This window comes from Larimichthys crocea, chromosome X (assembly GCF_000972845.2).
Source record: "Larimichthys crocea isolate SSNF chromosome X, L_crocea_2.0, whole genome shotgun sequence".
Classification (NCBI taxonomy): domain Eukaryota; kingdom Metazoa; phylum Chordata; class Actinopteri; family Sciaenidae; genus Larimichthys; species Larimichthys crocea.
In genome coordinates, this window is record NC_040020.1 from 1 (window position 1) to 26,235 (window position 26,235).

Genomic DNA, 26,235 nt, shown 5'->3' on the forward strand with positions numbered 1-26,235 from the left:
ACTTCGACGAGGCATCGACCTGCCTAGTAGGAAGGGCGACAGCGGATCTCTGACAATGCAGCTCCACAATCTGAAATAAAGAATAAATGCTGTTGATAAACAATCATTAAATCGAATGCAGTCGCATGAGTGTTCACGGTTTGCAAACTGTCTGGCAGCTCGGACATTCACATATGTCCTAATCAATGCAAGCTTTTCTCTAAACCCAGAGAGTAGAGTGTGCATTGTCATTGTGTTATTGATGGATCATCATAATGTCATGCCTTTTCTACAGATACATCATCCAACACGTCAGCACAACATTCAGACAAAACCATTCATGTCGACACAGATTAATAACATGCTGCCTGTCTCAGTCAGTCTGGACTTTAGAGGGATCAATCAATCAGACATGTGTGGACTAAAAACTAGTTATTATATTATTCCATGACCTCTGAACTTGTTTGTTGTCTTAGTGGGTAAAATGTCTTCAGGAAGTGGAGGGTCTAACATTTGTTCAAGTGTGTCTTCAAACAGCAGCCACATGTACATTCACAAAGCGTGTATTGGTGGGCAGTCCTCATTCCACCTCTTGAGAAACCAAATTCACTCTTTGAGTTTATTCCTCCACTGCAGCTCAACAGGACAAACTGTCAAATTCACAAACCTTTCAAGGATCTCAAGGACCATGGGAACCATGTACCACAGCTTTTTTTGATCCTTGGATCCTTGAATCCTGTTCAATCCAAAAAAACAGCATGGAACAGTCGATGAACACTGCCTCAGAGTCTCCGAGTTTACAGTTTGGACTCTCCAGTCCAGGCACACGCTTCTTCACTCCTGAATCCTAGGACGGTTGTGACTCAGGTCAGCGTGTCAGATGGGAGGGGTTGGACTTCAGAGCTGAGGGCCACAAACTTCACAGGTGACTCCTGAGAGTTTACAGCCTCACGTCTGTGATGACACATAGATTACAAAATGTGTTATTATAGAAGAGGACACTCATATGTACTTCATGCATTGATGTCAGAACAGTTTGACATATTGTGCTTTGATGAACATTTGCTCTTCACATCAGTGTTCAGCTCATCTTAGCTCACTGTGTTTGACATGAAACATCATTCCTCACTCTCTCTCATACCTGCAGACTTTTAATCTGTTTAGTTTGAGTCTTGAGATGACGGAGAGAAAATGGAGTTAGACGAGACTTCCAAAATGACTTCAAGACAAGAGATGAAACACAATTTGAATTCATGAACAATAAAATGCACATAGCTCAGTTCAACACACTCAGAGGTTTAGAAGCAACGAAAAGCGTGCAGTGTTTACGGTTGACTAATGTTAGTTAATGTTAGCAAACTGCACACAGATGATAGATATTGTAAAGTACAGCATTAAACAGTATCACATTGTTACTTGTTGCCACAATGCTGCCTCCAGAAAGGTACATAACTGCTCATTAAAAAAAAATCATACTATATGTATCAACATTTTTCAAAACACAGTTTATCAAGTGTACGTCAGAATATCTGAAGCTGGCTGGATAGTTTCCTGCCGAGTCGACACATATTGACTAGAGGTAATCATCGTATCAGGTACGAAGTAGTTGGTATAAATTTTAATATCGTGTCAGATACTGGACAAGACCGCGATACTTCACAACATGAGCACAGAGATCTAAACACCGTGTAACACCACCTACTGCCTGCGTCTCGACTGCCTCGACTAGATCTCTGCTCGTTGGAGTTCTATAGAATAGTGACCAGTTCATCCAAAATCACTTATTCTACGTGCTCATTAACAATGCGTAGACCAAAATAAACGTTTACACAAGCTGCAGTGTTATCACTGATGAAGCAATTTTTGACTTTCTACGCTCCTTCCAACAGTCACTGGACAAAAACTCGGAGACACGACGGAAGAGATTTTTGAGAAGATTTATGGTAGAGAGTGTAGGACATGCGATGCAGACACATGAGACTTACTAATAACCATACTGCACGGCAATAAAATCAATGCAGCGTGCGCTCAAAACGATATACAAGTCTGAGCCATGTTTGTCTGCAGGAGTACATTCGCAGTGACGATGCCACAGAGACTCAGCTCTCAACCAGTTTGTTCAAGTGGTTTTATAATTTATTTTGTAAACATGTAAAATAGTATCAAGGAACACGTCTGAAGGGCAATCGTGTGTCAATAAGATGATTCGAAAGACCAATTGAAATTATTTTTCTTTTTTTCTTTATGATTTCATTTACTTCTCTAACTATTAAACTGCAACAAAACGCAGCTCTTGTTTACGCAGCACTGGAAACAGACCAAATGCCAGCGAACTCGGACACGACAGAGTTAACGAAGCAGTGATTTCTTTATTGTAAATGGTTCCCTAATGTGTAAGAGACACTGGTCTTTGAGTAAGTGATAGACAAGTCCACGCATGGCTGTCGTGCTATGCACACAACAACATCCCATCATGGTAATCAAGACTCATTTAATACGCATCCAATTTTAAGTGGACTGTGTAGGCATAGCAGGATCAAGAGCAGGGAGAGATACAAACAACTGTTACCTGCACTCAGTAGGAACAAACACTGTCAAAAACACTGTCAGGAGTCAAAGACCTCATTTAAAAAATGTAACGCCGCCAGAACCTTAATTCCAAGTTGTTCAAGGGCGAAAAAAAAAATGTATTACAGAGAAGGACACACAATGCTCATTTCTTTAGAAGACACTAGTCTAGGTGATATTGTATAGCAGGTGGGTGACACATCTGAAGAAGCTCTAAACTACTATATCGTACCCTGATTCAAATGTTCATGTCAATCTGGACTTACACAGCCTTTTCTGCCCGTTCCTCACAGCTGGACGCTGATCCGTTACTGCTCCGTCCGTCCCTGGTTGATGTTGTTAGAACTATCTTAAGGATCATCACATACAATCAGTCATTCACCTGCGCTACGATCAGTCTATGCAGTTACCGTAGCATAGGTCGCCGAGTTGACTTCTATGAGCTACTGTGTTGTAAGATCGTCAGTATGTAGAACAAATACGAGAGTTTCTTCTTTTATATTTGTCAATCTGTCTCTGACTTCAGGAAAGGAAACTCTGGATCTCCTGAGGACTGATTCATCTACTAGTTTCACTCTCACAGAAATCAAGTGATGATAGAGCTTAGACATGCTTGATTGCTTCTGTCAGGAAAGAAATACCGACTCTAATGTTCATCTTCATTCAGGTGTCTGATGGCATTCTGGGACTGCACTCTTCTGGATCTTGTTGTCTGTCTGATTTCCCCAACAGGCCTCCTATAGAGTCTCTGGTTGGACATCAGCAGAAGAGAGGCCATGAAGGAAGCGAACACAACAGGTCCAGGTGACCATTTTTACTTTGAAGGGATTTCTCCATGGCTTCATCAGGAACACCTCCAGGGATGAGTGACGTAGTCTTTCCCCAGAAAGTCCTCCAGTACCTTGTCTTCTTTTGTTTGTTTCTTGAGGTAACAGTGAACAGGAGACTGCAGCCAGAAACTCCTGAACGCTCAGATGACAAAGCAGTAGACTGTTTTCTGGAAGATCACACTCTCTCTTTTGAGATCTGTGTACAAACTCCTGGAGTACACCGAGGCCTCTGTGACATCCAGACCACACTGCTCCAGGTCTTCTTGGTAGAACATGATGTTTCCTTTCTCCAGTGTCAAACGCCAGCCTCCCAGCTTCAGAAGAACTTCCTGTCAGCCTCCGTCAGCTCCTGTGGATCGTCTCATGTCCTCATCGTACTTCTTCTTCTTCCTCTTTGTCTGAACCAGCAGGAAGTGTGAGTACAGGTCAGTCAGGGTCTTGGCAGCTTCCTCTCTGGTCTGTGGTACAACATGTGTCCGAACGGGATACAGTGAGCCAGCAGAAGACTGGACTCAGACACAGATGTGGAGGCTCCGCTGGAGGTCTTGATGTGTGAGATGATTCTTGCTGGAGACTTCATCACTGACTCTCGTCCTGAGGTACTCCTCCTTCTGAGCGTCGTGAAGCCCTCGAACTTCGTTTAACCCTGTCAACCATGAAGGAGGGAGCTGATTGGCTGCTGCAGGCTGGAAGTTTCAGATGAGAGCCGAGGAAGCAGATATCCCCCTGAGAGCTTGGCAACAGCACGCGGACTGATGACGCCGGGTGAGAGCAACCCAACCTCTTTTCCTTCTGGAATTCAGATCCGAGGGAAGTAGAACCCGCTTGAAGGCGGTTCTCAACAGCACGCTGACGATGACTCCATGTGATGACATCAGGGCACACTGCTGTTGTTGAAATCAGTGACAGTCTGCTTTCATCCAGGCCGTCAAGATGAACGAATTTACAGACCGCGAGCTGTCTCTGCTGGTGCCTTCTGTAATTTGGATGGAAAACATGGAGCCAGCGTGAGAAGGACTGTGTCGCTCCATCTTTGATCAAGTTCAGCCCTGAACGAGAAGCAGAAAACCACGACGACATTTGGTTCTCGAGCCCTCTGCCCAGTCCCAGTGAACTCAAGCACTGAGATGGTTTTCCAACGCCACGCGACGCCCGTGTGGTCGAGAAACGACTCTGATGTGTCCTCTGTGGTCAGGTAAGAGGCTTAAAAATGTCGTGGCATTGGAGGGGAGTGTCATGGAGGGTCTCCTTGCTGCTTTGAAGCTGTCTCAAGCTGCCTCACCTCATGTTGGGTATGACCTCTTCACTCTGTCCCAGCTGTGATGTAGAGCTCAGTGTAGATCCTGTTAGGAGGGTTCCACTTCCTGTTTCTTCAATTCCTTCAGTCACATGTTCACATCTGGTACTTCAGACTGATTCTTATGTTCATCTAAAACCTCCGCAGACCACCACTCACTAAAACAGAGAAACAAGTTTGAGACAAAACAAAGAAAAAATTCACTCAGCTGATTAGTTCAGCATCACAGACAAAACATCAATATTAGAATTTTATAGAGAAGTAAATGTTAGAAAGTCCAGTTCTGGTTGAAATCCAGCCACGCAGCTCAACACATCCTGATGTTTGCTGTCCTGGATCCACAATGGATGGAACGAGCTCCATCACGAATCAGGACAGCAGAAACTGTCCACATTTTCAGCTGAAAACTCACAAAACAACTGCAAGCACTGAAGCCGTTCAGCTTGTTTCATGAAGTTCTAGGACTTTGATGATTCTTCAGTTTTTGGGTTGGATGCAAATTTGAAGTCTCTGAATAAACGTAATGTGAGGATCCGCAAGGTCACTTGTCCACATTGGAAAGATGGAGCAGTCTTACTTTTGGACAGGCTGGTCACTGACTGGCTGGTGGCTCCGCAGTCCACGTCTGGTTCTGGATCTAGAAGTTCAGATGTTCACAGAGTAAAAGTGTCGTTACTTTTCTGTCTGAATTCAGCTTTCAGTATACTTCTTACAGTAAAAACAGTCTCTTACTTTGTGTCTGAGGGTCCAGGTTCATCACTGAAGCATGGAGGTTCAAATTTGGACCAGTCACTCTTCATAGACAGACAGCTGGATCCTGGAGACTCTGCTCTCTGTCTGTTGGACTGAACTCTGCAAACACCAACATGTTTTTATTTATACCACATGAATCTTTGATAAATTCTCTGATGAAAGTCATTTAGGAAGCTCTAGAGACACAAACTGCTGTCCATAATTAGGAGCTTTCAAAGCGGTCCAAATCTACATTTGACCATTTTATCTGCGTCAGTTGTTTCCCATCAGTCACGTCATGTCCATTCTGGATTTTTAGTTTATTTTTTTACTTGTCATCATACAGTATGTATGTCATGTCATACACTTCTATGAGGGTGCAAACGCAGTTTAATATTTCTCACCCTTTGATTGCCAAATTCAAGCTGGTACAGGTCTTTGGATGGTGTCATGTGCAGCAGTGCTGCTTGGTGCCAAAGGACTGGGTGAAGGTGAATAAAGGTCAGTGGGTGTGGTGATTACTAAATACTCTCTCAGCCAATCACATCACTGCTCTCATAGCTCTGAAACAGCTGTGCCAATCACAGTTCAACATGATGACGACAGCTCAGCAAACAGAAAGCTTCACCTCAGGAAATGTCTCGATGGTTCACAGCATCACCACAAACCTCCACCCAAAGACAGACGGACTGTTTACAGGTCAGTTTACAGTAAAAACTGTCTCTTACTTTGTGTCTGAGGGTCCAGGTTCATCACTGAAGCCTGGAGGAAGATCTTTGGACCGGTCACTCTTCATAGACAGACAGCTGGATCCTGGAGACTCTGCTCTCTGTCTGTTGGACTGAACTCTGCAAACACCAACATGTTTTTATTTATACCACATGAATCTTTGATAAATTCTCTGATGAAAGTCATTTAGGAAGCTCTAAAGACACAAACTGCTGTCCATAATTAGGAGCTTTCAAAGTTTCAAAGTAAAAACAGAGTTTCAGTGTTTTCACATCATCACATTTTGTTTCTGTTCACATTTTACACAGCAGGAAAACTTTTTTGGAAACAGGGTTGTACTCAGAGGAAGACGACACAAAGGATTTGTCTTTGTGAGTTTGTTCAGTTTTACTCAGTGAATTCATTTTGGTAGAAAATTTAACACAAACACAAAAATCAACAGAGAGAACTGAAAATGAGTCAAATAAATGAGTTAGTATCAGTTCTCTTACTTTGTGTCTGAGGGTCCAGGTTCATCACTGAAGCGTGGAGGACGATCTTTGGACCGGTCACTCTTCATAGACAGACAGCTGGATCCTGGAGACTCTGCTCTGTCCTCCTCTTCCTCCACACCAACATTCATCTTGTGGACTTCAGTCAGTCTGAGAAGTTAAACATGAACACTGACTGTGAGCTCAGGACACAAGAGACAACGAACAAGTCTGTACAGGAAGTAAGACTGAGACACACACGCCTTTTCCCAGTGCCAGGAAATGGATTCACTGTGAGTCATGCCCACTGATGGTCGGTGCACACACACACACACACACACACACAGTATACAGTATAAACCAGTGGGATCTCCACCTGGTCACTTTTCTTTCAGTCTTTTCTTGTTTTCTTGTTTTCAGCAGGTTTCATGTGAATTATTCAGCCAATCAAGACTTTGTGTCCACAGATGAATCAAACTGTTGAGTTCATTCAAACATTTCTTTCCTCGACGGTCCACAGAGAGAAAACTGACTCAGAGACTTTGACAGTAAAATAATAATAATCATAAAAACACTCACCCTGCCTCAGCCTTCAGTTTTCCTCCGTCTGCTCAAAATGGAGACTGAACAAAATGAAACACTTTCTGTTTCAGGTTCCCGCCCTGTTCTTCTGCAACTGGATCACATGATCAGTGTTGCTCCTCCTTTCTGTGTGTGAGAGAGAAGTAGGAATTAACCAGCCGCTCGCTGCAGAGCGGTAACAATGTTTTCATCTGCAACAAACGTTATAAAGGAGACATAAACCGAGATATTAGCAGCAAACTTTGAGTTTTATAAATGATTAAAGTTTCTTAAACTGACGTCACGTTACCGACGATGCACCTGCACATTTTTCTGTGCATGATCTGTCCATTAAATCGTAAAGTTCAACCTGTAGACGCAGGCCGACGTGTGTTCTCATATTTTACAATCCTCCCTAAAACATGAACATGAATTCAGCTCTTCAAATGAAGCAAAATATTTGTGGGGCGTCCGTGACACGGACTGTGATGAATGTCTGGGCAGGAAAGATGAATGATGTTTATAGGAGGACCCAAACTTTCCTGTCTGATAATGAACCCCAAACAACCTTCTCAGATGACTGACTCCATCAACACCTCCATCACCTTCTACGTGTGTTTACTTTAATCTATTTAAAACCTGTGTGTTATCTGTTACATAACAGTAATATAATTCATTCATACAGTTAAACTATCAATGTTCCAAGGTTCAACGTTGTTTTCCACCATTGATCATTTAGCTACCAATTTCAATGGTTTAACCACTATTTGCTCTTTGTTTTAACAATTCGTCCATCTGTTTCAACCATTTATACATTATATGAACCATCTCAACTGTTTATTCAGTAACTTTTAGCCAACGAGTTCAATTATGTAGCTTCATGTTTGGCTATTTCATCATTTTATCCTTTATGTTTGAGTAATAAGGCAGTTTCAACCATTTATCCACCATTAGCTCTTCACTTGAACAATTCATCCATTGGGCCATTTCAACTGTCGTCTGTCCTTTAACTAGTTGAGTTGTTGTTTATCACATTACAGTTAGCTGTTATCCAACACAAAGTAGTCCGGTGCTAATGTGGTGATGTAATTACTGAAGCTGATGATGGAAATGCTAAATGAAGCCACAGAATGGCACTTTAGCGCCCACGCAGGATGCAGCTGGCTTCAGTCTGATCAGATTATGTGGGCATCTTTCCACCGCGCTGTGTACAGTCACTGTTGTTTTGTTTTTTTGTTTTTTTTTTACAGTAAAACACCGCAATAAACCTTTATTTGTGCAGCATTTTACAGGAATTTATATAGAACAAAGTGTTTTAAATGACATTTTAATTGTATGGTAAAACAACGTAATATTTCATGGCAAAACCTTTATTTTATACGGCATAAACAGTATTTTCATGTCAATTATGTCAGAGCAGCATTCTTTTGGTGAAAAAACACTTAATACTGTAAAATGTGCAAAAGATTAAAAACCTTAAATGTAAAACAGTACTAATATCCTTTTACCGTAATATTAAAAACTTACTGTATTTATTATGGTAAAATTCTGTCATATTTCATGACAAAACCTTTATTTGTGCAGTTTTCTAAGGCAATTAAAATAATAAAGTAGTATTTTAAATTGTGACAATTGTACAGTAAAATACCGTAATATATATCTTTATTTTATACAGTATTCACGGTATTTTCATGTGAATTATACAGCGTTTTCTTTGATGGACATGTTTTATTTCATTCATGCGGTAAAATATGGAATAAAATGTCAAACTTAAGTGTAAAAACAAAAACTCGTACTTATACGGTAAAAACATGTAGAAACAGGTGAAACAGTGTTCTACGGTGAAAAACTGGCTGTTATGGTTGCCAGAATTTTACCGTAATAAAAGAAAAGAAACGCTGTTTTGCTAAATAAATAAAAAATAAAATAAAGGTTTTGCCATGGAATATTATATTAACAGTCATTTACCGTTTACTGTATACACACTATAAATGTGTTTAAAATGTTGCAGAAATGAAGGTTTTACCATGAAATATTGCAGTTACAGACTTATGAAATACATGAGCCCATTAAAGTCAGATCTTGTTCTTAAAAATAACCTTGTTCGGACAAAGATGATTTGTGTTTTGACTGCAGTCGTGTAAAAACCGATGAGCTCTTCATTGTTCGTGTTTATGTTTTTATTATTTCTGTATCCCGGGTTACTCTGTCCCATGTTGGGCTGCGTGTTCGAGCCGCTTTGCCACCTCGACAAGAAAAATATCTTAATGAAAACACATGAGTGCTTTTAATATCCTGGAATGTTTTTACATGAAACTTGTGGAAATTAAAAAATCCCAACATGAACGTATCCAGTGAGGGTGTCTTATCACCCAACCTCCCACAATCTGTCAGAAGGCAAGCTGCCGGGCGGCCGGCGGTAAATCTTTTATGTAATTCAAGAGAAGGTTCAGCGTTCGGCCTCTCTGTGATATAACACAAAGTCTGCTGCTGGTTCTCATTATCCTCCTGCCAGTCATGCTTTACAAGAACCTCTTCATGTAAACTCACAGTGACATGCCAACACACTCCAAAGCGCACATTCAACGCGATGTCTGCCAGATGTGAGGGTGTTACTCAACATCAGCTCAAACGGAAACAAACTGCTCGTTATCGGCAGCTTCTTTAATTCTTCTTGGCAGTTCTCAGATCTAAGATTTACATCTTTAAGTCTTTTAATTATACCTGATGTGAAGGCCACAGGCGGAGATGGCAGTTAGGAGACGGAGCAAAGATGGAAAATAACAAAGAAAGTTCAGTTTTAGGAATTTATTTATTTATTGAATATTGTGAAATGGAGCAGTCATTTGAAATATTTGTGCCTTATTTGTGTTTTACTCCACGACATTTCAGAGATGTTTGCATAAAGAATGATGAAATACATGAATTAAACTACCTGACAGTTTATACAAGGACATCTGGAATGATTAGTCGATTAATTAATAAGTCAGCCAACAGGACGTCATTGAAACTTTCAGTCGTTTTTCAGTTAATTTTTGTAATAAAGTCGAGGTTTGGACAAAAACAAACATTAAGAAGGCGTCACTTTGGGCTTCTGGGTAGATAATATTAGATTAGACTGTACTGTCATTGCACAAAGTAACAAAGTACATTGATTGTATATTTATTTTTAGTTATTTTCTGGAATGTTGGCTGAGTTATACTCCGACAAAAAGAGGAGAACTCAACGTTCAAACCTCAACAAAGTCAAAAGTGAAAGAAAAACCAAACTTTTATCCAAGAAAAGCAAAACATCACCTCCAACAACAAAATATGTCAATGAGTTCATTAATCATTTAACAACTAAACTTGGCTCAGCTCGTGGCCACGCCTCCTCAGCTGGGACCAATCAGGGGCCAGCGACCACACACCTAGATTTACATACACACAAAAAAAACACACTTCACACAAAGTTACGTAACGGAAACACGCTTCACTCCTCCAGTAAACAAAACGTTCAGGAAATATTTACAGTCTGCTCAGCTTATGTACAAATACACATACATGAGTGCACTAGTACCTTTAACACTTTAAACACAGTTTTCTGTGAAATATACAACATAAAATACAACCATGAGAAGAGATGAGATTAATTTATCAATTTAAATTTTATAATTTCATAGATCTTTCTGATCTGATCTATTAGTGATCATTTTTTATCAGTAACATACTGAATACTTTATTACTCAAGCAAAAGTAACATGAAAAATGGAAAAATCAGTAAAATGTGTTTTCAGAGATTGTTCAGATGTAAAATGTGTTTTATTTTATAGGTTTATTGTGTTTCATCTGTAAAAGCTGCAGCTCGTGGAGTCGAAACTTAAAGTCTGTGAACACCTCATGAAATATTTCAGCTTCCTTCCTTTCAAACGGACGCGGTCAGTTTCAGATTTATCTCACGCTTGTTGTTGTTGTTGTTGTTGTAGATTCACAGATTTACGTCGGACAGTTCAGATGGTTTCTGCGGTTGTTGTTCGGCCTTCCTATGAGCCCGTCTGTCTGTCCCCGGAGTCTGAGCTCTGCGATAGGAAAACCACTTCCTGAATGCACAAACATACGTGGAAGTGCTCCATTTGCACAGACGTGACATTCGGAGACTGTCTGTCTTCCAGTTTTGTGCCGTCGACATGAAGCGTCCCCCAAAGGGCCGATGCAGCTGAGGAGGGTTTATTGTCTGTTTGTCAATTTCATTTAAAGAACTGCTTTAATTAAACTAACGGGATTTAAGCACACCTGAATTAATATCAAGTTTATTTGACAAAATACGTTTATTTGTTTTGAATCGTTACAAAATTAAGGAGAGTTCATGAGGAGTTAGGAGAAGACGACTGCACTTTGATATTTCTCCCTGTATGTTCCTTCCTGAGCTTCCCGACTATTTGACCAGACCTCATTAGATGAATGTAACTGTGACAGGCCTCCATCTCAGGTGTGTCTCTCCTGTGAAGCTCCGCCCTCTCTCATTGACAGACACACCTGGAAAACATTTGCTCATTAAGTTAAACTCTTTGGTGTGTTTTAAGGCCGAGCTTGTTTCAATCTCCACGACAATAAGACACCTTTTTTTTAACTCATAACATGTTTTACAGCCTTGACTGTGGAGCCACAGCTGCGTTACTGAACACTACAATGTTTGAGGTAAATGACTTTAATTACAACTTATCTGGGAAGTCTTTGACTATACGCACTTTATGAATGATTCTAAACTTTCCTGTCCAGACTCAAAGCTCATAAATTTATTATTATTATTCTTTTTTTTACCATTTGTGGGGAACCTTTTTAACTGTGAGGCTCACCAGTCTCACTATTATTTGGCCAACTGGTCACAAAATGTAATTTGTCTTTGAGTTTAACCTGAATAAATAAAGGTTAATTAATCAAATGTGGCTTCTTTGCAAAGAGGGCTGCTTGAACCAACAAACCAAATCTAAAAAAAGAATTTTCCTTAAGTCTGAACAAACTGCCGGTGATTAATGATGCCGAAGGTGTTTGTGTTGGCCGACGCTTCCTCACATGAAGTTTCCAACGTGCATGTATAATCCTTAAAAGCTCTAAATCTGTCCAAAGCCATCCGACTTCATGGAGGGGAAAAAACTGTAGTTTTACATTAGAACATGGAGTTTCTGGTTTTTCTGCTGCATTCATCGTTTAGTTAGTTTGTGTTGTGACTGTGGTGAGCTTAACTGACGTGCTAAAACACCAAATTAGCTACTTTAAATATTGCACACTGAATTTTTTTATACTACTAATGTAGCAAAATACTGTCTTGGGAAGCACCGACCAAGTTAGCTTCGAATAATTTAACATTTTGCACATTCAAACACCTTTTTTTAAACACTTCGTTTGGAAACTGATATATTGTACATATATTTTGACTGTTGTGCAGGTAAATTCCTTGCATCCATGTAAACAGACACCAAAAGACGAACATAAAGAGTCTGTCGGAGGTAGAAGGGAAATCGAGGAGGGAGGAGGTCACTAGGTTTTACAGAGCTGGACAAACAGCCTGAATGTAAATGAAAGAAAATGAGTCTTGGTGATGTATAGAAAGATAGAGGCCACTTAAATCCTCGGCACAGGATGGGACTCCACCCGAGGTCGTTTAATGATGAAAGCTGCTGCGTTTTGAAGCCCTCATTCATCTGCACTTCCTGTCTTTAACAATATACTTCCCTTCCTCAGTTTCCTGCATTAAGCTGTTGATAAAAACATTTTAAAAAACGCGTCCCCGTGGACGACTTGATTGATTTCTAATTGAAATTCCTTCCTTTAAGCCTGTAGATACACTCGGGTAAAAAAGGAAACTATGGTAACCGTGTGGATAAACCCTTCATCCACTCACAGCACTTAGGTTTAAAGCACTTCAATGGGTTTGCAGATTTTTAGACCGATTTACTACAAATTGTATTTAAATTACTGTATTTTCTGCGGCACTCCATCAGATTTGATCTTATTTTACCTTGTGTGCGAGCTGAAGCTTATAGGTCAGATTTAACCATCTCAGACATGTTTAAACCTGCAGAAACACAGAGGGAATTACAAAGACCTCAAATCAATCACATGCATTTAAGTATATACGGTAAAGTCAGCTAGGCTTCTGGGTCTCCAGGCCAGATTCACTTTCCCGTTTGCCCGACCTTCTTTTTCTTCTTCTTCTTCACGGTGGTCCAAAACGTCTTTGGTACAAACGTTAACTCTCCTGTGGCGCTCAGAGCTCACAGTCCGGGCAGCCTGGCTAACAAACTGAGCTAACAGCAGCTACAGATCACAGCAGTTTACCGTTTTTTACAGGAGATAATGTCTTAATTTTGGGGCTTTATAGGTGCTAATATGTGGATATTGTTACCTTTGGACAGGGAGCTGCTTCCTTACAAATCAAAAAACTTCTGATCTATGTTACCAAACACTTAAACTTAATGTTGAATATATTGTAGTTCAAAAATGTTGTTGTTGGTTTGTATTTTCAGGGAGATTTAGATCTTCAGTTTGGCTGTATAATCTTTGGTAACTCTGGAAGTCTTCACCCTTTGAGTTGGTTCGAGTTTGGGGACAGCAGGGGTCTTTGGGTTGGGTAACATTGGTGATCATGATGTGTAAAGATACGTATTCGAGTTACCTGAGTCAGCCTGGATTTCCCTCGAGGTCCACGTCCTCCGTGATCTGCTGTGTGTCAACGTGAGCCATGTGTTTTGTTTCTTTTTTTTACAGTCACACCAAAGAAATTAGACAAAACACACGTGTGAGGGTCAAACAAGGACACGGGGAACTCTGTGAACTTCAGTGGTGGTGGTGGCAAGGACGCACTTTCAAACTCAAAGGAGTTACAGAAACACCCAAAAAACTGTTAAAGTTTTTATAAAAATTCTCGTTTCTTACTGTGTGAGTATTTGTGGCGGCAGAGGATTTAGTTTTTATCAGTGTATTATAATTTATACTCAGTCATTAGATTGGGTAGCTCAAACCCAGGGTTGTCCGAGGATGTGCTTCACTGGGTGTTTTCTTCTTGATAACACACCGCCTAAAAAAAAAATCTATACATCATTTCGGAAAAATATTATAGTTGTGCAACTGTCTTTATCATCCAGAAACCAACAAGCGTGGAGGATGACTCATTTTAACCCCGACCATGTAAAAGGAGGCAAGTCATGTGACATAGTGTAGGAATGTGGTATACATATAACTACAGTGACCCTTAAAGAACATTTGTACAACACGATGTGTGTTTTTGTTTTAGCTTTTTTTTTTTTGTTCTTTCTCATGAGTGAGCATCGACCAGAAGGGACATAATGTTCCTACATTTCATTTGGACTGTTTGCCAGTCACTAGAATCACAAGAAAGCAAGCTAAGGTTAACCAGCCAAAGGGAACCCCAGCAACACTGCGTGTACCCAACAAAATGACCTGCAAACCAGGCAGTTCAATAGCCAGATCAGCCCCCAATAGTCTGGACGAATTAGGTGAAGTTATCCACCCAATACCATATTTTGCTACTTTAGTTAGCCAGCAATTTATCTGTGTTTAGAAGCAAGCTAATGTTAGCCAAACAAAAAAACATAATATCACAATATATTTCATAATCTGCAGTGATGTCAGCTTTGACTTTGTTGGTGCCGTTCATTTGTTGACTCCTTTCCCAAGCTAACAAATTGCTCCTGAAGGCTGCCCCATCAGTGTGTGAATACGTAGGAATGGTTTGTTCCTAAAACTGATGAGTTGGCAGAAAATGGCAATGCGTGAATGAGGTATGTACTGTAAAAGTGCTTTGAGTGGTCAGAAGACTAGAAAGACGCTATATAAGTACAGTCCGTTTACCATTTAGTATTAGCGCAGAAATGGACCAAAGTAAGGGCTCAGTGGTTACGGTCCAATCTGTTCACACATTAGCAATAGAAGGTGATTAAAACATTAATTCATACGTAAAATGCCTTTTATAATGGGTGCTGTGTCACTGCCTCTTCTCTAAATTCACATGCTTTCAAACTATAGTAAAAGTAAACAAGTTTTTCTCAGCACCCTCACCTCTAAATGATTTCCAGTCCCTGTTCAAACTAATCAAGATAGCACAAAAGAAGAAACAATAATAGCATTCATCACCACACGACTCAGTGGTTCAGTGTGGGTTCAGTTCAGCCTCCAGGCGCTCTGTTTTCCTGTAAAGAACTCAATCAACAATCACAAGATGAAATGTGCGATTGGAGCGCTGACAGCTTCTTTATTTCGTGTTTTCATCTCAGACGAATCGAGGCCAAACAGTCAAAGCTGTCGGCTCGGTCGGAGATGAGATGAGGAGTTCATCTCACATCCTACGGTACCATACCGCAACCCGATGGACGACATCCATTTCCTCAACTGTTTCTTGTGAGTTCCTGTTTCAAGTGAAGAGAAGGGGGGCACAAAGTGTTTTTCTAGGCTATGATCAGTATTTGTATGATAATGTGACAGTTTGAGAGGCGACTCTGGTAGTAACAAAGCTAAAGAGAAGCAACTAGCTGAACATGGTGAAGTATGTAGCAGCTCAAGAGCAGAGCTGAGGTGAGCTGAATGAAGCCTGGAAACTCCATTCATGCTCGGTGATGGGGAAACTGGAGCACAAGGTGAATCGGCGGATCAGTGCCGTGTACGTAGCAATGCGGACATTGTACCGAACCATTAAGGGGAAGAGAGAGCTGAACCAGAAGGTAAAGCTCTTCATGTTTCTGTCCATCTTATGTTCCAACCCTCACCTGTGGTCATGAGCGTTGGGTAGTGACCGAAAGAACGAAATCACAGAAGTGGCCAAAATGAGTTTCGTTGGTAAGATTAAGGGCTTGTAAGGAGACAGCTGAGGTGGTTGGGGAATCTGATTTAGGATGCCTCCCTTTGGAGGTGTTTGGAGGGTAGATCCAGAACTCCTAATCCTGGTGCCACCATGACCCAACCCCAGATACGTGGTAGGAAATGGATGGATGGTTGATTTAAACACGACTTCTGTAAAAAATTCACCTCCACAGGGAACTTAGCTATACCAGGCTGTAAACATGTTTACTTCTGCTGTGAAGTTGGACATTTTAACATGGGGACTTATGGAGACTGACTCAAGTGGACGTTTTGAGGAAATTTAGTACTCACAATGTTCAACCTCATGGTGGCACTAGAAGAAAACGCATGGCATCACCAAAGTTAGTCCGATTCATCCTCTGGGCACCATGAATGTCTTCACAAGAAATCCATAGACCAAAGTGGTAGATCGACCAACCGACGCACAAACATTACCGACCATAGTGTCAAACAAGGCTGCAGATTTATTTTTTATCACTTGAACTGTTGACCGCTAACCGAGGGGGGAACAAAAGGTTGAAGCAGCTGTGTCACGTCACCTCCTGTTACGTACGATCATTTCTGTAAACAGGGACACAAACAGACCCGACAACACGTTCAGATACGAGGAGTAACGTTTATCTTTCTTTACAACAAGTCAAACAGAATACAATACATCGATAAAACATCTCTACAACGACAACACACATCCGGGAATGAGTCAAAAATATGCAAATTCACTGGGTTAACATTAATTATATCAAACTAAGTGCAATTTTAATTAACATATCAAACACATTTGTTATCCTCCTCATAACTCTTAACAGTCAAAGTGGCTGATAATGTACACTGAACTTTAGAACTAATTACAGGATGTTTTTAAATTACAAGCACGGTGCTAAAGAGCTGAACGGTGACAAATCAGCTATAAGAGCGGAAATTAATCGCTAACAACTCTGATGACAGTTTAAAGGTCCAGTGTGTCATATTTTTAGATTTAAGGGGGATCTATTGGCAGAATATTAATGAGAACAATGTGTTTTTGTTACCTTAGAACAAGATTTTGTGGGTGTGTGGTGGCCCTGCCTCTTCCGCCTCCCCGTTAATCTAAAAATCGGCGGGCTGAATGACGCCTGGTCGCTCAAACAAACCACCTATAACAACACCCACCTGTCAATCAAAGCGTCCACGCTCTTAATCCTGCATAACTTTAAGCCTTAATATAATGTGAACAGGTGAGTTGTATATAAATTCACCCTCAGTACAGTTGTCATGAACGGGGAAATTAGCTACAGAGACCAAAACTGTTTTTTGTACCAGGCTGTAAACATGTTTATTTCTGCTGTGAAGTTGGACATTTGAACATGGGGACTTATGGAGACTAACTCACTTCTGGAGCCAGCCTCAAATGGCCGTTAGAGGAACTGCGGTTGTTGCCACTGAAGTGGAGGTTGGCGCTTTCCAAATCCCACACACTTGACCTTTTTTAATTTTTAACAAAATGTCAGTTTCAGCTCTTCGAATGTAAATATTTGTTGTTGTCTTATTTGACAGTAAACTGAATATTTTGGGGGCTTTTTTTTTTTTTTTTTTTTTTTAATCTTTTGGACATTTTAGAGACCAGGCGATTGATCATTAATCGAAAAAATATAATGAAAATCATTAGTACCTTTTTTTTAAAAGTGTTGTGACTGTGCTGTAATATCTAGGTGCATGTGTGTGTAATGCTAGAAATTTAAATATATGACTAATATTAAATATCAAACAGAACGAATGGCAACATCTGAACTCTTTACATAACCCCAAACTCAAACAGTCTTTATCAGTCATCGGCGCCCAAATTAGAGCCTTAATCGACCTCAGCGGTCTTAATGTGCGTCCCCGCCTTAACCTAAAGTTAGTTTACTCGCTTACAGTAATCTCTAAATCTACAGGAAACACGCCCGTAGTGCCGGAGTTTGGTGATGGGTATAAAGACGTGTATGTTGACATATACAGTATAAGCAAAGTTAATCTCAGTGTGGACAGACGCTCGTATTCAGCCATTTTTCAAATTTGACACTGAAGCAGTTAAATTACAGCAAAGAGCGCAGTCAGCTCGATAATGTCGGATTTGTTTTGACTCCGTCTCACAAACCAAAAAATCTCCAGCCTGTCTCTGGAACAGCTGTGTGAACCTAAACAAACCAACACCAAAAAGTTGCCAGTGAGTAAACTTTTCCACTGTGGACCAAAGAAAACAAACTGTACGTTTGACCGCACCCTTCAGATGAGCTCATAGCCTCCATCACTGCCACAAACCAGCAGATTAAGACCGGTTCAAGCTTTCCGTGTCGTCTTAACGAAGTGTTTCTGTTGGTCAGGACACGGTCGTGCATTGTGGACAGTTTTTGGGGACGGGGTTGAGATCTCTGAACGGCTCCGAGAGGCGCGGACCCTGGAGTCTGGACAGCAGCGTTGTCCGGCGAATGCTGCTGTCCGAGTCCTGGTGGACGAACTTGCCCCTCAGGGGACGGCAACACGGCAGGCTGCTGGCGAAGTCGGAGAGGAGGTGCCCGCTGAAGATCATGTAGATCCAGGGGTTGCAGCAGCTGTTGAGGCTGGCCAGCAGGGCGGAGAGCGTCACGGCGGTGTTCTCTGAGTCTACGGGAGGGGAAACAGAAAAGACAGAGATTCATGAGGCACGCTCTGAGATGTCAACAAGTAATCTGAGGTGTTTACTTTTACTGGAGGGAGTCAGACTGTAGCTGTGAGTCACCGACCTGCCTGTTAAATGTTTATTCTCGCCTCTCCCTCCCTTCCTTTGCACTCCAGCTAACTTTTCTTTCATTTCACATTAACTCGACAATTATTCTCTCGACTGCCCGCTCGTTAAACCCCTTTCGCTCAACGGTGATTATCTGCGTGTCAGTCAAGCGCTGTGCGTGGGGCTAACTAACTAGCTTTATCATTACTTCTAATTACATTTCAAGCTGCTATCATCAAATCAGAATTAATCTCAATCTGCCTCTTATCTCAAACACTTTTTTTTAATGAAGGCTGCAGTATTGACTGGGAATGAGAAGATCCAGACACGGGAAAAAATCTCACTTTCATAAACTGTGTATTCCAAGAGACAATAAATCGTAAATGTTAAAAACGCTGAAGATTAACTCGCTGAACTCGGTCAGCAACTCTCCTAAAAGGAGCAGTGTGTACGATTTAGTGACACGAGTCAACGTTTCGTTTGTCTGTCTGCAGTTCAAACCAAGTCACAACCTCCGTACCTGTGAAGCTTCAAAGCGACTCTTCAGTAACTTGTGGGTGACGTCACGTATACGCCGTCAATTCTATGGTAACAAAAACACGATTAATTTCTCCCATATTCTGTAAATGGCACCTCTAAATCGGACATGCAGGACACTGGAAACGAACAAAGTGTGAAACATCGCCACTTGTTGCGATCAGCTCTGCAACATTAGCAAAGTACCAAGAAGTTTATTAATGAGCAAACATTGTGTGAAGATGCACTTTCTGTCCAGGGTAGTTCAGACTACATCTTTGCTCATCTCCGGTCGGTCCTGTGTGGTTTGGAAACTGAAGAGTTGCTGATTTGTCGTTGGGCACCAAAGTCACTAAAGCTGAGCTCAAACTACACGATATTGTTGCCCGTTAAGATCGTCACCATTTCAGATTACGAGATTATAAAGTCAGAAAGTCTTGCCAAGAGACATGACAACCAATCGTTGCTTGCCGTCTTTCGTTACATGCGACGTCACCGTGAAGGAGGTGCCACGGACCAACTTCTAGGAACAACAAACGGAGGTTTGATACTGACTGTCTCGTGTTCGGAAAACCCTAAAACAGAAATAAAAGCCAATGGTCACAGCACCAGTAACATCATTCCTCTTTCGTTTCACCATATTTAGCTAAAAAATTCGGCTTGTCCATTATGCACCGTTTCTGCACACTTTGACACGCTACATAAGATGGCCGTCATCGTGTTTACATTGGAAACAACCAAAGTTTGTGGCAGCAGTTGCTGAAAGTTCGTTACAAACTCTCTCAGAGCTGTGAGCAGGTCCGGACTGAAGCTGCTGGATTTGAAGAGCATAAATAAGCAGTTTTGACACATGTAACGTTTCCAAGTAAAATATTTCCACCGTTAATGAAAAAGCAGCTTTGTGGAAACTCTGTGGCTGTCTGAGTTTTAATTAAAGTCACATTACGTCTGTTCTTAAATCTTTGAATCACTTTTTCACCGACTTCACAGAAACAGGATAAAGGATCAATTGAAAAAGATATTTGGCGTTTCATTAAAACTCAGACACGTGCAGGCAGTGAAGCGTGAGCTTCAAATGACGGAGGCGAGGATATGAATCTTATCTAAGGAGCTGCTCACCCGCCCGAAGAATCTCATTATAGCTTCCGGAGACAGTTTTTTTACTGAAGATAGTCCAAGTTTTGGAGAGTCTTTGTGAACTCGACAGGAATACGACAGACCAAACTGAACATGTTGAAAAGCACCTGCAGTTTAAAAAGTGTTCAAGACACAGAAATGTTGATTTCTGTCGAGTGAAGTCAAAATGTTTCTCAGGGTGGATCTCTGATCTTCAATGACTCCAGAGTACTACGACAGAAATGATTCAAAATTATAGATCAAAGCAGGATTATGGACGGAAGAACTGAGACAAATGTTAGATTAATTGTAATATTTACTGAAAATGTGCCGTGACTAATATAGGATTATAGATTTATAGGATAGGATAAGACCGATACTGATTTTTAAAGAGAGAAAAGTTCGGTTCGAAAATGAAACAACGGCTCTAGATCATTGTACATGTACTTGTTCATGAAACCGGAAGTAGAGTTCTGTTTACTCCCTCGTTTTTACACGTTTCCTGTAAAAACTCTTAGACTATTGAGAAAAGCAGCTTTAAAGCTTTAAATCAAACTGTCTATAAACCAACGTAAACGGGATTCATGGTCCTCTGAGGATATCCATATTTGCAGCGCTGACGTTTCCAGGTATTCCATGTGGCACGCGTGCTTTTACTTTGAAACTCTGCAACTGAACCTCCCACATTCTCCACCAGTTGGATTATTGATGCCCACACTGATACTGTACATGTCTGATCTATAGTGTGTTCACATCCAGCTGTTTATTCTGTGTATAACATCGACCAGTTACTTGTATTTACCTCCACACTATCTTGGCTTAATCAACCTGCCCTGTATATCTGCATGAGCTGTATATCTCAGTTTATTTCAGTTTGTTCATGCTGCAACATTCTTATTTATATCTGCATTGTTATTTATATTTATATGGTTTGTTAAACGGTCACTGTACTTTGCGCAGTGACAGTTAAGTTGAATCTAATCTTAAATCTCTGCTCAGGTGAATAAAAAGACAAAAATCAGCAACATTCTGACTCTGAGCAGAAACTCTTGATAAATGCACAAACGATAAAAAAGGACAAGCTTCGATCATGTTTTCTCTTAATGAGCTGCTCAGCTCTGTGGACACTGCGATGTTTGTACAGATACTTTTTTTTAAATGAAGATTTGAGGTCATGGTGACGCCACATTGGAACCTTCAACCTTTCAGTTCTTCAGAGAAGCATTTTAAAAGTCAGGTTCAGCATCCGCGAGTTAAAGCCAGACGCTTCACAAAACCAGGTCACACTCGACTTGAAGATTATTAAACAAAAAGCTTCTCCAGAGCACTTGAACAGAATCATTGTCTGACTCACCGACCCAGGAGAAGGTCTCATCCCACACTGACCACATCTGCACGGTGAAGAAAGGCGCCCAGCACACCACGTACGCCACCACGATCACGAAAGTCATCTTCACCGTGCGTAATTTGGCGCGGGAGATGGTGCTGACGCTGCTGACCGAGCTCCTGCCCAGGATGCCGTTCTTCGTGGCTTCGGCCACGGCTCCCACGCTCTTCCTCCTCCGGGTCTTGTATTTCAGGTTCTTCCAGATGGTTCGGCAGATGAATCCGTAACACAGCATGAGCACGACCACCGGCACGAGGAAGATCCCGGCTGTGATCCAGGTGATGTACGCGCGTAAACCCCACGGCTCCACGAAGTGTCCCCAGCAGTCGTAGACGGCCGAGCCGGGGCGCACCTCGCTCAGGGAGAAGATGAAGTACTGCGGGATGCTGAGCACCAGGCTGCACGCCCAGGTGGAGCCGATCATGATGTGTGCGCGCTGCGTCGGCTGCTGGAGCGTCTTCAGCGGGTGGCAGATGGCGATGTAGCGGTCCAGGGTCATCATCACCATCATGTAGGTGGAGGCGAACATGCCCAGCACCTGGAGGTGCTTCACGATGCGGCACAGAAAGTCCGGCCCGTAGAAGCGGAAGGTGATCTCCCAGCAGAGCTGCGGCAGCACCTGGAAGAACGCGACCACCAGGTCCGCGAGGCTCAGGTGCTTCATGAACAGGTGCATGCGCGACAGTTTCCGCCGGGTCTTGTACATGGCGAGCAGGACGCTCACGTTCCCGACCACCGCCGCCAGAAACGCGAGGCTCAGCACGGTGATCTCGATCTTGGCGACCTCTTCGTTGCGTCCAAACGGGTCGGTGTCGTTCGTCGTCCCGGTGATGTTCCCAGCGGAGGTGGCGCCGCTCTCCAGCCGCAGCTCGGTGCAGTTTGCGCCCGTGGAGTTGAGCATGGTGGCCGCTGCTTCTTCTCCTCCTCCGGGCGCACAGAGGTGGCTGCCCCCCGGCCTGTGCGTAACCGTCACCCCGGGGCAGACTGTGGCTGTCAGGCACCGTCAGTGATCAGTCCAACATGGAGAAGGTGGAGGTCCTTCAAAAATCATGAACAAACACAAGCAGTGATAGTTCTCCACCCATGGCGCGCAGATCCGAGCTGCACCGCCGCATGCAGCCTCTTATAAAGGGCGAGACCAGCCCCTCCTTCTCTCACACACACACACACACACACACACACACACACACACACACACACACACACACACACAGCAGCAACTATTTCACTGATTCTGGTGAAACTGGATCATATTTTATGGAGGAAATGTTTTCTGGTTTTCCCTCTGATGTCCTCCGGCTGCTCCGCCTCAACTCTCTGTGATTTACAGAGTTTATGATGGACAGTGAAGTAAACTGCTGACAGCTGTAGCTGCTGTTAGATCATGTCAGTGAGTACAGTTAACTGTTACTCTCTGGCTCGGACCAGGAGCCTTCAATCCACCAGTGTCGTGCTAGAACCGGAGCCGGGCAAGCGGCCAATGTAACCAGCAGTCAGCAGCTTCTATGGACATGATGGCAGAGGAGAAGAGAGTGAAGAGGACGCTGACGGAGGAAGCTAAGAAGAGAAAAGGAGAGAGTGAGCGAGCAAGAAGCCGCCGGACAAGAGTAAATGTGGGACTGACTTTTAGTGGTTGGTGATTGGCTGTCAGCAAAGTTGTCGACTCGTCTAGTTTTTGAAGTAATGTAATCGGAACAAATACTCGAGTACAGCTGTAGTCGTGGTTACCACAGAGGTACAAATTTCTACACAACGTCGCTTCGAAGTTTCATCTCAGGGTTTTAAAACAAACAGAACCTGAGGTCAAATCATTTCATTATTGGAGTCTTAAAAATAAAAATATCACATTTACGGTAGAAGCAGAAACAAATTTAACAAAATTCTTGGTACTTATAATTATGAGTAAGTCTCTGATGCTGATTGGTTAATTAACTCATCATTTACATACATGCTGCTCTAACGAGAGCAGCATCTCATTAACACTGACTGACTCCCTCACCTCAATGTTGCTGTAGCCTTACATTTACACTCTGACCGTGACACGCTGTGTGTGTGTGTGTGTGTGTTTATGTGGCGATAACCTGATGACCTCGGCGACGGCGTTTGTTTTCTCAGCATTGATCGACGAATCAAAACTGCAGCTTCCCTGAAAAACACGAAGCGAGTCTTTTTGAATCCATTTTAGTTTTTTATATTCTGGTCTTCCACCTCCATGATAATTCACATGTCAGTGAGTTTTTGTTGGAGTTTCTTCCACATGAAGCTGCTTGTGTAAGATTTAAATGAGTTATGACTGAGTGTCTCCTGTGATGTCTTCGCCTTCCTTTAAACTCTCCGTCACCCCCCACGGGAGGTTTGTGTTTTGTCTGTTACAAACCACATCCTGTGTTTAAAGAGCCGTCTGTAACGTTGAGTTAAGGTCAGTCTCTAACCTGTCTGAATTAACCCGTGAAATGTTTCTAAGTCAGGTGACGTCAGTTTCTGTGAATGAGGTGGTGTGGGATGGTGGATGAGATGGAAACGCAAGACTCCGATCCAGTCCTGAAACCAAAAGTCAACATTGACCTTGTCTTACATTACACTACACTATTACTACACTGTTAAGTTGTGTTATGTTACGTTTTATTAAGTTACGTGATGTTGGTTGTATGGTGTTACATTGTGTTATGTAACCTTATGCTGTGTTATGTTGTGGTGTTACGTTACATCCTGTTACGTTACTGTTAACGCTGTTATAATTTTTGGTATTTACATAAATGTTGTGTTACGTTGCGTTACTGTTAACGTTGTGGTACGTTACACTGTCACATTGCGGTACGTGGTGTTACGTTACATCCTGTTATGTTGCGTTATGTTAACGCTGTGGTAAGTTGCTACGTTTTGCTATGTTGCGTTGTGGTGTTATGTTATTATATTGCAGTGTGTGTTATTACATTATAATATTACATTGTGTTACTGTTACGTTGTATTTACATAAAGGTTGTGTTGTGGTACGTTACACTGTCACGTGACGTTATGCTATGTTGCGTTATGTTACGTTACACTATGTTATTTCAACCCATATCATCTTTTCTTGTGCCTAACCAAACTACAACAGTTAAACTAAAACAAACCTAAACTAACTCGACTAGAAGTTGCATATTTAACACATTAACACTTTCATCACGTCAGCAGCTAGTTAAAGTCCAAAGTTCATCATGTTACATGTCGTTTATTTTGGAGTCTCTGCTAGTTGCCAGGCAACAGACTCCAGGAAGATAATGGTCCGTGTCCTGACAGCACATAACTCGTATGCCAACATTTTGTAACACTTCTTAAACGTCCTTGTATCTTCCCACCGTCCTCCGACACTGGAGTAAAGCGCGACATCATTTCTCGCGCTCTCGCTGCATCACAAGGCCACGACTTTAGCATCTTAATGTGCAATTTATATGCAAGGAGCACGAGTGGAAGGAGGGATTTAAGAGTCACAGAGGCCGACTGTGTTTTTCATGTCAAGTAGTTGAGCATGGGGAGAGCCAGCTGCTGATGCAGACCATTACATAATGTGTTGTAGTTAAACAATGGTGGGTAATGGCCGGGGCTGTCAGGAGTTATAGATTTATTACGTTGTGATTATGAAACCTGTCAGACTCGCATAATAATGATACATAACCCAGGCTGGTGTGCACGCTGATAAGAACTCACATGGGAACGCACACATGCTACATACAGGTAATTACAAACACACTTTCCATTCTTACACAAATATTGTTTCCCGCTGGGTTTGATTCCGTCATGAAACTACATAGTAAACCATTGTTTCAACACATGTGGATCACAATGACACAAACAAACGGAACCTGAGCTAAAATGATGAATGTTTTTAAGAGTTTGGTGGCTATGAAGAGACAGATAGCTTTTACATATACGATGGTTAAACAGCATGATAAGATTAAAGCAGAATATTGAACGTAACAAACCACCATCAGTTACCAAGATACCAAGAAATCAGAGACTATTCCCTGAAATGTGAATTCAAATGGTGAATGTTCCCAATGATGAATGATTCAGGTCCAAATTTTAAATAAAATATGTAACTAGAAAACTGCATTTTATGTGGATGCCTTCTGCTAAAACGCCGGATGTAAAAATGTGAAATGAATATTGTAATAAAGTTTGAATGAAGTCTGTAGCTCAAAGTATGTAGAAGTGTTTAAGGTTTGTAGAAAGATTTGAAGGTTGTGCCGTTCATTTAAATGTAGAATTTGAACGTATAAAAAAGTATGAAAGCAGCTGAACGTTGTGATATTTGAATGATTTCTATAGGACAAAGTTTGTGGGAGTAGTTAGGTGCCGAAAAAAACGAGGTGTAGGAGTAATAATAATAAGAGAGATTTGAAAAACAATAGTGTGCACGGTGATTCAGCATCCATCTACTGCGGACAGTAATAACCTGTGGATTATCTCTGAATTATTATGACAAGTCG

General features: G+C 41.8%; 2 protein-coding genes and 1 non-coding gene across 5 annotated transcripts in view; 1 reads left to right on the forward strand and 2 right to left on the reverse strand.

The window, feature by feature from the left end:
• Positions 1–5,269: 5,269 nt before the first annotated feature.
• On the reverse strand, positions 5,270–6,685 carry LOC109139599 (uncharacterized). The gene is made up of 3 exons (XR_003462941.1): positions 6,627–6,685; positions 5,407–5,526; positions 5,270–5,311 (listed from the first exon to the last, which is right to left on the reverse strand). It is a non-coding gene; the product is annotated as an uncharacterized LOC109139599 (transcript).
• Positions 6,686–11,737: 5,052 nt separating this feature from the next.
• The window catches only part of LOC104936523 (SLIT-ROBO Rho GTPase-activating protein 1), a 61,905-nt gene continuing 47,407 nt past the window's right edge, over positions 11,738–26,235 (forward strand). Inside the window, exons 1-3 of one of the 3 annotated variants that reach the window (XM_027283451.1) lie at positions 11,820–11,843; positions 13,818–13,880; positions 15,440–15,563. In XM_027283451.1, coding sequence (XP_027139252.1) covers positions 11,835–11,843; positions 13,818–13,880; positions 15,440–15,563 — 196 coding nt within the window. In that variant the 5' untranslated portion in view covers positions 11,820–11,834. Of the gene's footprint in view, positions 11,844–13,817; positions 13,881–15,439; positions 15,564–26,235 lie in introns of all 3 variants that reach the window. The other 2 variants (XM_027283452.1, XM_027283454.1) reach the window with 2 other exon arrangements.
• LOC104936525 (arg8-vasotocin receptor) lies at positions 17,577–22,905 on the reverse strand. Its single transcript, XM_010752577.3, has 2 exons — positions 21,734–22,905; positions 17,577–18,644 (listed from the first exon to the last, which is right to left on the reverse strand). Exons 1-2 carry the CDS (start codon positions 22,665–22,667, stop codon positions 18,361–18,363), a joined length of 1,218 nt encoding a protein of 405 aa, XP_010750879.3. The 5' UTR covers positions 22,668–22,905; the 3' UTR covers positions 17,577–18,360.

Excerpts from the sequence above, each read along its gene's own strand:
- LOC104936525 (XM_010752577.3), bottom strand. The coding sequence starts at position 22,667 with ATGCTCAACTCCACGGGCGCAAACTGCACCGAGCTGCGGCTGGAGAGC. Across the intron at positions 18,645-21,733 it reads TGAGACCTTCTCCTGGGTCG|ACTCAGAGAACACCGCCGTG; the intron begins GTGAGTCAGACA and ends CCCCTCCCGTAG.